This window comes from Chionomys nivalis, chromosome 16 (genome assembly GCF_950005125.1).
Source record: "Chionomys nivalis chromosome 16, mChiNiv1.1, whole genome shotgun sequence".
NCBI classification, from domain to species: Eukaryota; Metazoa; Chordata; class Mammalia; order Rodentia; family Cricetidae; genus Chionomys; species Chionomys nivalis.
In genome coordinates, this window is record NC_080101.1 from 24,868,454 (window position 1) to 24,885,964 (window position 17,511).

At 45.0% G+C, this 17,511-nt stretch overlaps 1 protein-coding gene across 1 annotated transcript in view; it reads right to left on the bottom strand.

The window, feature by feature from the left end:
- Positions 1–8,544: 8,544 nt before the first annotated feature.
- Positions 8,545–17,511, bottom strand: part of Ccdc180 (coiled-coil domain containing 180) — a 50,349-nt gene continuing 41,382 nt past the window's right edge. The window contains exons 32-37 of the mRNA XM_057791188.1: positions 15,389–15,549; positions 14,752–14,889; positions 13,695–13,806; positions 10,634–10,739; positions 9,790–9,925; positions 8,545–8,700 (exon numbers count right to left, since the gene is read on the bottom strand). Of these exons, the coding sequence (XP_057647171.1) occupies positions 8,545–8,700; positions 9,790–9,925; positions 10,634–10,739; positions 13,695–13,806; positions 14,752–14,889; positions 15,389–15,549 (809 nt within the window). The remainder of the gene's footprint in view (positions 8,701–9,789; positions 9,926–10,633; positions 10,740–13,694; positions 13,807–14,751; positions 14,890–15,388; positions 15,550–17,511) is intronic.

Genomic DNA, 17,511 nt, shown 5'->3' on the forward strand with positions numbered 1-17,511 from the left:
CAATACATTAAAAGCATAACAACAGCCATCCTTTATCTATTATTATCAAAGCCTCCATGAAGAGCTATACACCTGTAAATTAGCCAACTTTTCCTGCCAGATCCCGGTACCAGCTGCCAACTGATGATAGCATACCCCAGTCATTTAGGCTGCTGCAACAAAGCACCACAGACTGTGTGGCTTACAAACAACAACAACAAAAATATTTCTCACGGTTTTGGAAGCTGAAAGCCCGAGGTCTGGGTGCCAGCTTGGTCCGGTTCTGCTGGCGACCCTCCTCTGGGTTGAAGACTGCTGGCTCCTCATTTTGTCCTCGTGTGGGGTTCCCCTCTGCTCCTTACATAGTGACACGGTGCAGAGAGCTCACGGAGATCTCTTTTATAAAGGTACTGGTCCCGTCTAGGAAGCCTCCACCCTCATGACCTACATCACCTCCCAAAGGCCCCGCCTCCTAACACCGTCGCACTGAGGGTTGGGATTCCAACCTGTTGATTCTGGTGAGGCGACACACAGAGTCCATGGAAGTGACAGGGGTTCATACAGAGCCTTGATCTTGACTCTGTCACTCAATATCCATACAGTTTCTCTCTTTAGATTTCTAAAACGTCTCCCGTGTGTCCTTCCTGCTTCTTCCCTAATTGCTTCCTTTCTGGGAAGCTACCAGGTACTCTGCCCCCATCCACACTTAGGGATGGTGAGGCAGAGGACAGACGGGAGCAAAGTGTGACTACTCCAGACACCTTTGTTGTCAACAAGTTCAACCAGAGAGCCAACACCCTGACCAGTGCACAGGGCACCTCTGCAGGCAGCCTCACACCCCCACCGTGAGCCTGTGTTTATGAGAAAGGCATCTCTGAATGTCATAGTTCCATTATCCAAAAGCCCCCTCTCTAGAGTGTATTCTTTGGGTCCTAACTCAGAGGCTGGAGAGGAAGAAAATAACTCTCCCTATAGAGAGTGAGCTTACTTGATATTTGGAGCATGCTGCCAACCCTTCCAAATGGTTTTTTTTTTGGGGGGGGGGGGCTCGAGGTCACACTTAATTTCCCCTAGCAATCTCGGAATAACCAGTTTTCTCGCATGACACTCAGGAGCATCATTTACTTGTTAGGCAATGGCCGGATGTTCAAACAGAATTGGTAATTGTTAGAGACCTTTCCTTAGGACTAAAGTAAAGCACAACTCTCAGTGGTACTCAGCATCCTCTCTCAATCCTGACCCCACATTGAGTCTGAAAAGGCCAAACTGAATTTCTTTGAGACTCTGAGACTTGTGGGTAATGGCTTTGGCATGCCACCTGGGTACTGTCGCTACAAACTGACAGCGATTTTATGATCTGCGTGCCAAGTCCACACATCACTTGGCACCAGTCAGGGCTGCAGTCCTGACGATGTGAAAGCCAGGCCTCTGGTAATCAGAGTAACATCCCTGAACTTGGTCTTGGGCGTTCAAGAGTTCTTGGCAGGATGGTAAATGTCTGCATTCTCACTTAGATGAGTATCTGAGTAAAAACATTTTGCATTTTCTCCATAACTACATAGAAAGAAAATATCAATGTACTGCATTTGCTTTTATGTGTTTGACAGCAAGACTATCCCTATTGCCCTGAGATAGTAACGCTACAGTTTAGTGTGCTGGGCAGCATGTGTGGCTGGTTTTGATGTATCCTAATGTTAAGATTACAATAGTCTCTCAGCATCAGTGTTTGTGCTTATGAATAAAGAGAATATTTCCCCTTCACGTTGATAATTACAGCTAAAAAAATAGCCACAGAAAAATTCTAAAAAATTTAACCTATTAAATACCATAGACACCACAAATGAGCAAATGATACTCTATAGAATTTATATACACACACACAGTCACACACAGACACACACCCATACACACACACACACACACATATATATATGCATAAATTTTGTTGTTTTTCAGACAAGGTCTCTCTACAAAGTTCTGACTATCCTGGAATTCCCTATGTAGAGCAGGCTGTCCTGGAATTCCCTATGTAGAACAGGCTGTCTTGGAACTCACAGAGATCCTCCTACCTCTGCCTCCCAAGTGCTAGGATTAAAGGCATGAGATACCACCACACCCAGAAGGATTAATATTTTTTAATTAAAAAAAAATGAAGGGGCTGGAGAAATGGCTCAGGAATTAAGAGCACTGGCTGCTCTTCCAAGGACACGGGTTCAATTCCCAGCACCCACATAGCAGCTCACAACTGTCTATCACCCCAAGATCTGACACCCTCACACAGACATACAAGTAGGCAAAACACCAATGCACATAAATTAAAAATAAATTTTTAAAAAATTTATGAAGCTCAGCAGGTTGGTATATGCTTTTAATCCCAGCACTCAGGAGGCACCCAGCTGGGAACACATAGCAAATTCCAGGATAGCGAGACCCTGTCTCAAAAATTTTTATTGCATTTTATTGTGTATTTATTTATTTTAAGTGTATGCACACACGTTTGCCATAACATGCATGTGGAGATCAGAAAACAGCCTGTGGAGGTTGGTCTCTTCTTCCCATGCGGGCTTGGGAATCCAACTTTGGCCTTCAGGCCTGGTGGCAAGAACCTTTTCCCACTGGGCCATCCTGCCAGCTCAAAGTTTGTATATGTTAGTATCCTTGGCTTTTATTGTTTTCATTTATTTTATAGGTTTTTTTTTTTGCTTTGGTGTGTGTGTGTGTGTGTGTGGTATGTGGTGTGTGTGTGTGTGTGTGTGTGATTTTATCTTATTTTTTTTCTCCCACTGCTGGAAACCAAACCTTCAGGCCTCGCTCTCACTAGCTAAGTGTTCTATCACTGAGCTGAATCTCAAACTCTGCTTTTAAAAAAGAAAGCGTTAATATAGTAATGAGACATGAGGCAATTTCACCAAATGAAGCTCAAATAATAGCCTGATCTGTGAAACAGATAAAAATGTGTGGTCCCTGGAATTGAAAAAAAAAAGGTGAGAAATTAAGCAATCATATGATCTTTTGACAATATGGTTCATCTGCCATTCTAGTTCAAACGGCTGTTCCAGATGGCAATAAATCCACACTCACCGTCACAAGAGGCTGTATTGCATAGATCCTGTCCTCCGCATACCCTGTTAATAGGTAGGTAAGAGCGAATAATATTTAGTGGTATCTTGGTGACATACTGGGCATTGATTAGCTTTTAAAAATAATGAGTTATCTGCTAAAAAGGCTTTCATTGTTGATGGAGAATAATCAACCCTAACAACAGCAACGCAAGTGATGGGTCAGTGCAAGTCAAAGTCAAGTTGGGTAACAGAAAATGAAATGTAGTTGATTTTTCTGGCTTTGTAAATCTGTTTCTGTTCGGGAACTCCACCAGACTCTGTCTCTACTGCGGTAACTCAATGTTCTGGTTCATCCTTAGCCCTCTGAATATCACCATATCCACACGCGCGCGCGCGCGCGCACACACACACACACACATACACATGCACACACACACACATCGGTCTGTCTTTACCCCATTTTACTCATTTTTTTTCTTAGCGTATCACCATCTAAAGCATCCCTTTCACAGTTCTCTCCCTTTTCCACACATTACACCTTGAAGCCAAGTCAGGAGAAGCCATGCACCTCATCTGTTTCTTGGATTATGGGGAATCTATGTATGGAACACAGAGCTCGGAGTAGATAATGAATAGAATAATACATCGGATTTGTAATTATTATTGAGGCTTGAATATAGACTAGTAATACAAGGATTTTGAGTAATATTATGCTAGAAACAAGCTAAACCTTCCATACTGAAATTTACAGATGTTCATAGCAGCGTGATGTATATCATCTAAAATGCAAACAACCAACTCTCCATCAAGTGATTAGTGAATAAATGAAATGTGCTATATTCACACAATGAAATTATTGTCAGCCTAAAAGTAATAATTGTAGAGCTGGATGATGGCTCAGTGGCTAAGAGGTCATGCTGCCCTTGCAGAGGACCTGGGTTCAGTTCCGAATACCCACCTCAATGGCTTACCACCATCTGTAACTACAGCTCCAGAGAATCTGACTTCTTCGGGACTCTGTGGACAAACACGTGTGCACACATGCTTGCACGCACTTGAATAATAAAACACATCTTTTAAAGAAAACTGTTAGTAACATCATGAAAGAGTATGTAGTGGGACATTCCAGCTGTATGTCACTCTACCTAAACAACTATTGAACTGATAGCAGTTATCCAAGACAATCATCTTCAACTTCTGGAGCCTAATATAACAACATTTACAGCATCCTGCGAGTGGGGGGACTTGATGGAAATGCTGGTAAATTTGAGTGAGTCTGAACTTTTTTCATGGTATGGTCACAATTTCCTACCTTTATCCCTGGGAAGGCAGTCTCAGGGCAGCACCTCACATTCCCGGTATGACTTGTTGAAGGCAGAATAGGAAATAAGATATTGGCTTCCAAATACGGAGTTATGTATTTATTGTAACACCATACCAAAAACATGGACAGATATATCGTGTCTTCTCACAGCAGCGGAATTTATTGACTAACAATCAATTCACAGGCTGTGTCAGTTTCATTGTTTTCACTTTGAAATCCCTCAAAAGCCTAGCTTTGGCAATTGTAGTTTTGTTCTCCCACTTCAATTATTAAAATAGATTCAGATCACACATTAGACTTCACATGATTCACACAAAACAGTAATTGACCAAATAGAGCAGCGCATCAAGAAAGAGGTGGAAATACATGAACCAAATGAAAGTCTAATCTGAAAATTTCAGTTACTAGGAGGAAAATTTCCCTGGGAACGTTCAACGACAGAGAGCAAATGGAAGAGATCTGTGGACTAAAGACAAGAACATTGAAATTAGGCAGCCATACAGAAACTCCTAAGTATTCAGAGTGCCAAGAATAACTGACTGTTGAGTGTTCAGGCATAAATAAGATGTCTGTATTAAACCTGCCAAGGCTCAGGGAACATCACAGGAGAAGGGGTGGAAAGGATATAAGGGAACAGGGAGGAGCACTGTGAAATACTGGACATGGCATAGCCATTCATACTCCAAACTCATTGCAACTATAGATACTTTCATCAAGGTCAAACCAACAAGATCAGCCCACGTTCTAGCAGGTAGCACTGACAGGACTCAAGAAGAAGACAAAGAAGAACGAAAAGCAGAAGAAGAGGAAGAGGAGGAGGAAAGTGGAGGAGGACATGCTGGAGGTAGCTTCAATAATCAAGATTCATTGTCACTGTGATTTGAATAAGACTGGCCCCCATAGGCTCATATTTGAATGCCTGGTCCACATTTGGTGAAACTGTTCATGAAAGATTAGGAGGTGTGGCATTGTTGAAGAAGATGTGTTCCTGGAAGTGGACCTAATTAACTACTAAATTAAACAAACGTATTTTAAGAATGTCTTAACTTCAAATAGATGTCAGAAAATGTGTTACATTGGGGGAGAGGATTTGTTTTTGTTTCCTATAGAAACAAAAAGCTACAGATTTTTTCAAAATTAATAAAGATAAGATTTGATCAAGGGGAGACCTCCTGAAAATCTTGACTACAGACATAAAGAAAAAAACAAAAGAAAGACTACAAGACAGGAGACATATATGCTGATTCCTCAGCATGGGACAGCTCTGAGACTGGATGAGACATGAGAAATCTTGTTGGTTACAGAGTCCTCATGACATTATATCATGCCATCCTTTGTAAGTCATGGATAGAGATTTGTAGTAGTTTGGTTATGCAGTCCAAATAGACATAAAGTTATCAGATGTCTTTTACCTGCTCAAACATAGAACAAAAAAATATCATCTTTAGCTGACTTATGCACACCTTCCATACTTGTGTTAGTGTAGGTATGTGTGTTACCTTTAAGTCTGTGTGTTTTAGGGGGAAAAAAAGACACCAATAAAGACAAGTAGCCCAGGTGCTCCGGCCTCTCAGAATGTCTTTGTTGCAGTTCCTCAAAATTCTGCATTCAGAACAACTTCAAAACTACTGACAGAGATGGCGCAGCCTCATGCACTTCCCCAGCCAAGACTTCAGATAAGCCCTGCATTTTTCCATCACAGAGAGACTATCACACAGAGACTAAACAAAAAATAATACATCTAGTTCTCCCAGGACTTTCTTATTATCCCAATTTTCTCAGGTTCCCCTAGAGATGTTGTCACCCCCCCAGACAACATGAAGCAGTCTAGAGAACATGACACCATATTCCCAAGAGGTGGGGTTGGTGGGTTTTGGTCATTCAGTGGATTATGGATGTTTATCATCATTTAGGGGGTTGTTTGCAAGTTGTTATTGGTCATAGTCCGGGAGGAAACTAAGCAAAGGAGATTAGATTCAGAGATCTCATTCTGAAAAATAAGGGGAATATAGGAACGATAGGATAAAAGGGTAGATTATTGAATCTATTTTAAAATAAAAAGTATTAATCTCAAATATTTTACATTGGTATGGACTTTTGTATATTGATACAAATTTAAGGTTATTTTTGTTATACTTAAATATATTTCTACTCTTTTTAAGATATTGTACTGATACAGTTCATTTAAAAATATAAGGTAAAGTTTTAGTCCTTGAAAGCTATTTAGAATAATAAAGAAAGGCAGGTTAGTAGTTAGTCATCTATAACAATCAAACTTACAGAGTCATGTTAGATATGTTTTCAAGGTCAAACAGAGGTAGCTATATCTTAAATAGATAGATGGTCTCCAAACACTACAGAATATGGCATTTAAAATGCTTTAAGACCATAAGGCTTTTCATTACAGTGAGATACATCTGCTCCTGGCGGCACTTCAAAAAAGAATGTTGGGCATTGAAGAACCTCCATATGGAGTTTGTTTTCTTTGTGGCAAACCTAGACACTGGGCAAGAAATTTCCCTTGCCTCAGCTGCTGACAATATGCTGCTCAAATTGTACAAGCAGGACACAAAAGAAAGCAGGGCGGTATGGTATCACAGGGCGGGACCCAGGCAGGTGCTTTTTGTTTGGATTTTTGAGACAGGGTTTCTCTGTGTAACAACCTTGGTTGTCCTGGAACCTGCTTTGTAGACCAGGGTGACTTCAAATTCAAAGAGATCCACCTGCCTCTGCCACCTGAGTGTTGGGATTAAAGGTGTGCACCACCACTGCCCAGCTCCAGGCAGGTTTTGAATTGTATTCCCATCATTCCTCCTATTCCAAGTCTGTGCAGGTGCTGCCTGGGACACCAAGGCACAGATTTTATATCCTCGCACATCCACCTAGTCGTAGCTTCTGGAAGCACACCTAGAACAAGCCTCCCAGCACCAGTCTGGAAACGGGAGATCTGAGAGGTAGAATGAACTAACTGGAAAGAAGATTCTGGAGCCCCCTGCTCAGTCTCCTCAGCCCTGCTGCCGTGGAGGTGTCCAGATCTTCTCAATGGAAGTGACTATGTCCAGTCAAGGAAGACACAAGGGAAGAAGGTTAGGTCACTAAGTGGGAGGAGCTTCATAGGTCTTATTAAAGGAAGGGCTCAGGTAATAGAACCCTGAAGAAGTGACCTTACTTCCTGGTGAGAGATCGCAATAGCTCTTCCAACTTTGGAAAACATATTAGCATGTTCTATAGACAGTGCCCTGCCTATGCATCCCACTTGACCAGAGAGCCTCAGGGGAGCAAGATGCTTGACTGCTGAATGCCTAGTTTTTTGTTTTATCTGCTTTAACACTGTATGTATGTATGTATTGTGTGTGTATGTATGTATGCATTTACTGTGTATGTGAATGTCAGAGGACTACTTGTACAAGTCAGTTCTCTCCTTCTACCACATGGGTTCCAGGGATCAAACTAGGGTCGTAAGGCAAGCATCCTTACCCACTAGGCCATCTTACTGGCCCTGCATCTGTGTTGTCAAGGTTCTGCAACTGGGAAAATCTAGAATGAGAATTTTTTCTACAGATACTGGCTCAGCTCTCACCATTGAAGCCTGTGGCCATTTGGAGAAGGTACCCTAAAGCAATAGTGGGTAATCTCACAGATTTCCCTATTAGTGTGTGTGTGTGTGTGTGTGTGTGTGTGTGTGTGTGTGGTGTACAGGTGCCTACAGAGGCCAGAAGGGGGCACTGGAACCTCCGAAGCTGGAGTTATAGTTGATCATAAGCTGCCCAGTATGAGTGCTGGAACCCAGCCTGGGTCCTCTGGAAGAGGAGGAGGTGCTCTTAACCATTGAGACATCTCTCCAGCCCCAGTAACAGACTTTCTAGTGGTGGGGATCACCCACAGTGAAGGCCAGGCAGACCCCCGACACCTCCTGGTCTGGATGCCAGACACTGTCTTATCCAATCTCCATCCAGAAAGTGAAATGAAGCCCCGAGCATGCTTCTGGATGCTGCATCCTTTAACGTCCTGGTATCTGTTTTAAGATTGGGTCCTGGTACCCACCGACCAACCCTGCTAACCATGTGAACCCTAGTCTCCACCAGTCTTCTTTACTGAAAGTGTCCTCATCTCTGATGAAACTACAGCGCTGGCGATGTCGAGTTGCAGACAGAGGGGCAGGGCGCAGAGATAAAGGCTTTATTTGAGGGGCTGAGAAGGATGGCTAGAGTACAGGGTCCGGATGGTGTCAAGGGAGCGCTTCCAGTTCTTCTTCCAGCGCTGAGCCTCCAGCTCCAGTGTCTTGAAATGGTTCTGGATATTCTTCAGTTCTTTGTCAAACAGGGCCAGGTATTTCTGAAGGGAAGCAAGAGGAAGGCCCATGGGGATGCCTGCTCTCACAGATTTCCCACAGCAAGCAGCTCCTGGCTCTCCTACAAGCCTTCTCTTGGAAATTCACCCCACAAGCTCTCAGGGAGGTGAGGTTATTCTCCTACCTTACATTTGGGAAGACTGAGATATGGAACCCTGTGGCCACCCAGCTCAAGAGAAGCTGAGCAGGAACAGAGACCCATGTGTCTCTGGTTCTGGAACCTGAGCACTCCTGACCACTGTCCTGTATGGAGCTTTCATGGGTTTCCTGGCTGCTTCAGAAGGCCGAGACCTGGGTCTCCACCCCTCACTGAATTCAGCGGGGAGAGTCTTTCCCTCCACTAGGACCTGGAGGACACACCAGCACTGGGCACTTCCGGCTTTTCCCAGGACCAGGGGATACATGGATAGGACTAGGTTTCTTTCTCCATGGGCACCGGGACCAAGGTGCCCATATCTTCAGGTATACTGCAGGTGACATTTGGATGAAGCACCATCAGGTCAGCCCCACAGCCTACCAGTGGGGATCAAATCCTGACTCTGCTCATCCGGGAGTGGTATAGAAGGGCAAGTATTTCCAGATACTAATGTCCTTGTCAATGAAATGGGGGAGGGTCTACACCCTCAGCATCTGGAGAGGATGAGGCAAGATGCCTCATGTGGAGAACAGGAGGTACTAGTTAGCACCTGGAGGCTTCGAATGTTCCTACTATTGCACCTCGGTACACCCCACAGCTGTGGGCGTTGCTGTGTCTATCTTCCTTGTGCCTGAGTCTGCTGTCTTTCCGCAAAGCCTCTCTCAACGACCACTAGGTGAGGAATCTCTCAGTTGGGTTCACACAGGGTTCACAGCTCAGTCACCATGCTAGTCCAGGAGATGGACACGGCCCCTGGCATGTGTTCTTGTGTCTGTAGAGAGTTGAGACCTGCATCTCTGGGGCACGCCGGCATGTGCTGCTTTCTCCATGGGCCAGGTGTTGGGGTACCCAGTGGAGTAAAGCTTCCTCCTTCCCAGGGTAGCCAATCTAAGATGCTTTATCCCCCCGGGGATTATACCGCCTGCCCTTGACTCACCAGGAACACAGCATCTCTGGCTTCTACGGTGGCCAAGTGGCCCAGAGTGGTCTTATAGGTGGTTATTGATGGTGTCCTCCGAGTCAGTATCTTGGTTTGAATGGTGATTTCGTTGGGTTTGATTCCTGGCCACTTCCTACAGACAAACGTGCTTGGCTTCATCACTGGCCAGCCACCCCATACCCAGCTTGAAAACTCGGCCATCAGCATGGATTTAGATGGCTTTGTTAAAGGTTCCCTATACTTTTTCTCTTTGGGTCTTTATGTTCTGTTTCTGCGATGACCTAACAGTGTGCACAGCCGTGGGGCCTGCTGTATGAGAAAGGGAAATGCCAGGCCTATGTTTTTTCCCTTTCTGGGCCTTTCTTTCCTCACCAGGCTGCCGTCCAGGTAGCAGTCAGAGCTCCTGGCTCATTTTTCTTGTAATGCTGTAGGAATGTCTGTGGAGAATACAGTTGGGAGACTCGCTGCTCCCAGCCCAGGGGGACAGGCACTTGGACAGCTGTCATTACACAAGCCAGACAGCTGCAGTGATTCAAAGCGCCAGCAGCAGCCTGAGACTGTACCTCCCCTCAGGACAGGCCTCCTTTTCTTTGCAGGCCCCTGTGGTGGTTCTTATGTGAACCCGTAGTCACAGAGTTCTCAGGATGTGCAGGGTGACCTCACCTAACTCTCTCTTCAAACAGCCTCGGTCGTTTCAGAGAAGGAAACTGAAGGCAGTAAATCAGGGGCTCTCCAGGGGTGTCAGGTCTGTCTGAGTTTAGAGCCTGAATCCCTCCCCACAAGCCTGCCCCACCCACGATGGACACAGCCATTCACACTGCCCTTGTTTCTAGACACTCACCTGCTCCCACGTTCAATCAGGGGCTTCTCACTCTCTTCCTCTAGAGAGAGTCTAGCCAGCTTCCTCCGTATGAGGATCGATAGTTTCTGCTTTTGGGGTTCCATCCCTGACAGGAAAGAGGCGTGTTACTGACTGTGACCTCATGGACAACTTGAGAACTAAGGACGTGACACGGTGGTCATATTTAGAGATAGGAGGCCACGCCCTGGAAGGAACAGTCAAGGCTGCTCAGCAGATGTCTAGCCTGGGGATCCACCTTTGACCTGCTTTCCTGGTAATGAGAGTAGGTCTCTGAGTACGGAGTGAGACAAAGACCAATCGAGCATTGTTCAAGAGAGCGACTAGCCTAAGGTGTGTGACTCCCAGCGTCCATATGGCCTGATGGTTTAGCCCCCAAACTGAAACCAAGAAGCTAGCTGGATGTGTTGTTGTGGAATATTGTTTAAAGATGTGTTACCTTCTTTTATGCTGAAGCATATTTGTTTAATGATACAAAAATGTGTGTTGTAGAATTTTTTTTTTTTTTTTTGGTTTTTCGAGACAGGGTTTCTCTGTAGTTTTGGTGCCTGTCCTGGAACTAGCTCTTGTAGACCAGGCTGGCCTCGAACTCCCAGAGATCCGCCTGCCTCTGCCTCCCAAGTGCTGGGATTAAAGGAGTGCGCCACCACCACCCGGCTGTTGCATTCTTTTCTGTAGCGTTTGTTTAACTCTGTGAAGCTGTGTTACTTTGCCTGCCTAAAACACCTGATTGGTCTAATAAAGAACTGAACAGCCAATAGCTGGTCAGGAGAAAGGATAGGTGGAATTGCCAGGCAGAGAGAATGAATAGAAGGAGAAAAAGAGAAGAAGGAGGAGTGAGGAAAGGAGGAGAGAAGAACTCCAGGGGTCAGCCACCCAGCCCCACAGCCCGCAAGCAACAGAGTAAGAAGTAAAGAAAGACATAGGATAGAGAAAGGCAAAAGCCCAGAGGAAAAATGTAGTTAAAATGTAGAAAATGTAGAAAAATGTAGATGGGATAATTTAAGAAAAGCTGACTAGAAATAAGCCAAGCAAGCAAAAAGTAAAACAAACAAACAAAAAACCCAACTACAGATACGTGCCTATGATCCCAGGCACCTGGAGGCTGAGGCAGGAGGATCTCATGTACTAATGGGTACTTCAAGAGTATCTTGAGACAGAAAGCTTCCGGTAGGCTCTTAATATTCAGCTCTATCTCAAGCACACTTATATCCACTTCACTGTTGTAGGAGAGGGCTGAGTGTCTTTTGCTATCATTGCCACAGGGACTGTTTCTCTTGGGAAATGCCTGTGTTTGGTTTTTGACTCTTTCAAGACTGACCTGTGAGAGTTCTTTGCACCCCAGGGATAACTGGTCTTTCTCTGACTCACAGGATATGAGGAGGAATACTCTTCTGGTTTGTCACTTCTTTCCATATTGGACTTTTATTTTTTCTTGTCTTAATCTTGGCCCAGAGAAGTGCCATCATTTGCTTTAATAAGACCTTTGAGTCTTATTCTATATTCAGAAATGGTGCCCAACTCTAAAACTGTGATGATATCCCCCACTAAGGCGCTATTTTTATATTCACTCTTTGATTCGGTTGGCATTACTTTTTCAGTCAAAATATGTTTTTTGATGAAAATAAGTAAAAGTTGAGCTGGAGAGATGGCTCAGCAGTTAAGAGCACTGCCTGCTGTTCCAGAGGTCCTGAGTTCAATTCCCAGCAACCACATGGTGGCTCACAACCATCTGTAGTAAGATCTGGTGCCCTCTTCTGGACTGTAGGCACACACACAGACAGAACACTGTATACAGAATGAATAAATAAATCTTAAAAAAAATAAGTAAAAGTCAATCAGTCCACTTGCGATGTACATTAAATTACTAAATTGTCATGTGTCCTTTCCTCCCTAAGGAGCTGGCTCTGGAAGCAGCCGTTCATGTCCATTTCAGACCCAAGCACGTTTGTCTTGTGTCCTCCAAGGCCATTTATCTGGGAATAGGCTGCCCTCTGCTCCCCAGAGTCTGTGACATAGAGAGAAGAGAACAGCAAAGCAGGCCACGAATAATGCCCTCGAGAGCAGCTGGAATACCTTCCAGAGGTGACCCCACCATATAAAAGCAGCTGTAGTGAGAAAGAGAAGCCAGAGGGAACCCCATCCCCCATCTGCAGGAAAAGCCTCAGGTCTCAGGTCTCAGGTCTCAGCCTCAAACCCCCAGGTAGTTTCTACTGTGTGCTGTGAGCATCGGATTGACTGACTGACCTCTATCCGGTTTTGTATTTGGTGGTGTAACTGGCCTGATAGAAGCAAAGAGATTCTAAGAGAGGCACTTGTGCCTCTCAACTTGACTATCAGGTCAGTGGCGGGTGGGAACATATTTTGACCTGGATTGCTTAGATGCTCATATACTTGGCCCTCTTTTTAAACTTTGACCTCACTTCAGGATCCAGAAGATAGATTGGGGGTTGGGGGTTGCTGGATCTCTTAGTCCCACTCCTGAATGTGACCACATTGTATAAATTTCCTTTTTCTGCTTTCCTCTGAGTTTGGCTTATTTAATAGGCTTATTAGGATGGGAGACCAGATCTGATTTGGGGCACAGGTTGTGACCCCACCCTGTTCTGTCCAGGATTGTCCATCAGTGGCTCCAGATGGTGCCTGACAGGGACTTTCCCCAGCTGCATGCTTTGAGTACCGTGTGATAAGGCTTTGAGTACTGTGTGATAAGGCTTTGAGTACTGTGTGATAAGGTTTTGAGTACTGTGTGATATGGTTTTGAGTACCGTGTGATAAGGTTTTGAGTACTGTGTGATAAGGTTTTGCTGTCTCTTGATTTGTCTGCAACTTGATTATTTATTTTTGTTACTTTGGTTTGCTATGTACTCAAACTCACTCATTCAAAGCCACAAGTGTGGCTATTACAGATCATTCTGGGGCCAGAATACCACTCAATGAAGAAGATACTTTACCCTGACTGAGGGACAGTAGACACACCTCAGTCCCAACCACCCTACACCTCTACCCTAGGGCCACAGTGAAAGTCAGGTGGACCACTTACGTGGAACCTGGAGGTCATCAATGGTGACCACTTCATCCAGCTGTATCAGGAATTTCTCTGTGAAGGAGGCCAAGCTTGCTATGAAGAAGCGGCTGTACTTTTTGGCAAATTCCTGGAAGAAACAGTGAAAATGGACTTCATAAACAAAATCTCCATTACCAGGCTGTCAGAGGAAGGGTAGATTTGGCTCTGTAGAGAGTCTCCTGGTAAGGCCTCCCCCGCACTACCTTAGCAACTGCATCAGGGCTAACTAGCACCTGGTCCTCAGAGCCCAGAGACCTCTCCCAACATCTGGTCTGGTATGAGACTAAGAAAGAAGTCAGAGGGGAAAGTACTTGCCAGAAAAGCATGAGGACCTGAGTTCAATCCCCACACTCACAAAAAAAGCTGGGTGTGATGGTATGTGTTACAGTTCTAGCACTGGGGAAAGAGAGACAGGGATTCCTGAGGCAACCAGCCTAACCTATTTGGTGAGTTCTGGGTTCAGTGAGAGACTTTGTCTCATAAAACAGTCTGACTGTTCCTGAGGAGCAATACCCTGCAGTGACCTCTGCCTTCCACATGCATGTATATACATACATACATACATACGTGCTCACACACTCCTTCCCCCTAACACACACACACACACAATCCAGAAATGGCGAAGGCACATACTCAGACAACACCAAGCAGAAAATAAAAGTAGGTATGGATCATGAAGAAAATGGTTATTGCTAGTTTTTTTTTTTTTTTATAAATAATTTAGGAGTCAAAGTATGGCCAGATGTGGTGGCCCATGCCTTTAATGGCAGCACTCAGGAGGCACTCTGTGATTTCGAGGCCAGCCTGGTCTACATGGAGAGTTCTAGAATAGCCAGGACGATATAGAAAGACCCTGTCTCAAACAAAGAGACAAAACCAAAATAATGTAAGCATCCCATAATGACCAGTTCATCTTTCAAAAAGATCTATTACTTTTGTGTTCTCTGGCTTAAGTGCCAACCGTCGGGGTCAACTTTCTGAAGGGGAGTATGGCCCTCAGCATCTGGGATGGAGACTGAATGGCAGTGCTCACCTCCATCTTCTCCTGATTTGCATGGATCACCCGGCCCCACTCTTCCTGTCTTAGCTCCTCCACAATGTTTAGGGACTCCATTTCCCGGGCAAATATGGGGTGGCCGAGATTTGGTTGGAGCTTCCGGGCATTTTCATCCTTCAATCAAACAAATCACACATAAGCTGAGGTTTTGAGTCAATCTTGGAAATCAGGACCAAGGTCTTCTGTCAACTAAGGCCACATTCAGACATGTATGTCCTGTGGTTACAAGAGCATAAGAAAGGGACTCAGCGGCAATGAGGACAAGGTGGGAGGGTGGCTGGTGCTAACGCGGAGGGTTGGAGAGGAGGCTGAGCTGAGTACCTGCTCCAACAGAATGTGGCCCTTTAGTTCAATAAAATCAGCACCAATCATATCTCACAGCACCAAGGAACACTGTGGCACTGTCATTGATCTCAACGACCAAGGCCCTACCAAAGACTCAAACACAGCCTAGAGTTTGGAGCATGCTTTCTGCCAACAAGTGCTGCCGTGGTTACTAATTCACCAGTGTCCCCTGGCCCCAGCAACCCCCAAACCTAGCTCCTCTTCTTCCCTTGGACTTAGCCTCGCTCATGACCAATCTGCCTCTGTTCTCAACTCCCTGCACCTTCACCTTCTTCTTCTCTAGATGCTTCTGCTGCTGCTCAAACTGGTCCCGAATCTCCTTCATGGATGTGCAGAACTTGTTCCAGTGCTGATCCTTGTAGTTCTCTACCACCAGCCAACACACCTGGGGCAGCAGCTCCTCGAATCGCCTCACCTGGGCACGCAATTCTGCAGAAATTGGGGGTAGGATATCAGGGAGTGGACAGAGAAGACATAGGTTGTCGAGGCCATATCTCCAAAAATAGGAAAAAGATTGGTCTCTAATGCGCTAAGATCAAAAGGGGATCTGCAGCCAGACCAAGGTGGAAAATGATGGTTAGGCAAATTCAGAGGGATCCTGGACAGTGTGCTTAAAATGTGTTGTCTTTCGTCAGTTTGGACAAGGTCCCACCTATGCCCTCTTTGGGTATTGCCTCGATTTTGGCTCTCCCCTCTCCTGGACCTCCAAACAGTCATTGGCTCAGCCTACTCTGCCATTCCTGTATCTTTACCTCTCACGTTTTCATCTTGTTGTCTTGCAGGATCTTTCCTCTGTATCTGCCTTCCAGTTCACTAATTCCACATCTAGCTATGTAAAACCTGGCTGCACACCTCTCATCATTTTAAAATGCCAGCTCATAATGTTTCTCTTTTAGAAGTTCTAGTTCATTCTCTTTGGTATCTAGTTGGCCATTTCTGTAATACCTGACTCCTGTGTTTCCAGTTTCCCCTTTTATTAAACTATAAGCACATCGTTTTCTATTTTGTGCCCAGTGCCCCCCTTCCTCTCTCCTTCCCTTTCCACCTCTTTTTTGTTCTTCCCTTACTCTTACCATGTAGCCCAGGCTAGCCTTGACTTTGAAACCCTGTCTCAGCCTTCCTAGTGCTGGAATTGAAGGTATGTTTGTGCCACCCTGCAGCTAGCTGTGCCTGAGGCTCCTTCCGTGTCTGACCCCCAAGTGATCTGTAACCACAGTGAGTACTTTGGGAACTTTATGTGTGGGAGTCAGAGGCAGATTTGAAGTTCAAGGATGTCTCAGTATGAAGCAAATGCTGGACACTGTCAGAGAATGGTAGCTTGAAGCTGGAGAATCTGTTTCAAATCCTTTTGAATGATTCCCATAAAATAAAATATGTGTTTTGGTAGATACAAATCAGGTTTAGACACCACATCAGGGCTAAACTTCTGCTCTGGATCCCCAGTGGAGCTTTTTATATCTTGTCTTCATCATCCATTACCAAGGTTTCTGCTGAGTTGTTTGATTCTAGTTGAATGTGTGTGTGTGTGGGGGGGGAGGTTGTGCCTCCCTGGCTTGAGTGAGGAGTTTGAGTCTCAAACGCCCTGCTCTGCAGACAGAGCCCTGTGTGGTCCTAGCTTTACATGGAACATCTCACCTTGGGTGGTCTTCACATGTGCCTCCTTTTCTTAATGCCCTGACTATGAAAGAGGAGCCTTGGAACTGGAGAGATGGCTCAGAAAAGCACTGACTGTTCTTCCAGAGGTTCTGCGTTCAATTCCCAGTAACCACAACTATTTATGATGAGATACGGTGCCCTCTTCTGGCATGCAGGCAAACATGCAGGTAGAACACTGTATCCATAATACATAAATAAAATCTTTAAAAAAAAAAAAAAAAAAAAGAGGAGGCTCGAGGTCCCATTGATTTAGGGCGGCAGCCAGGACCAGACTCTGGTCCATTTATTATAATTTCTATTCTCACCTAATTTTTGGTTTTTGTGTATCTCATACTTCATGACTACTTTAAAAGATTTTATGCCCCTAATTCTGTTTCTATTACTTTGTATGCCCTCAGGAGGAGACAGAGAGGGTGCTGGACTGCTATGCCAAAGGGAACAGAAGTCTCCATCGGCAGATTAGGCATCTACAAGAGAGGAACGCTGTCTACTGTGCTTCTCAAGCCCTGACCACAGGGCCTTTGCTCTGAGGACAACCGTAGAGAATGGACCACTCTGAGCTCACTGAGAAACACTGTCTACGGCTTGGATTTCTCTCATTCTACAATCAGGGGCTCTGCCCAGTCATTCCCTGTGAGAGATTGATCCTCAAAGAAGCTTTCCAGCTTACAGATAAGAGTGTGAAAGCCCAGAGAGGTAGAATCATTTTGCCAAAGTCATACAGCTGGGAGATCA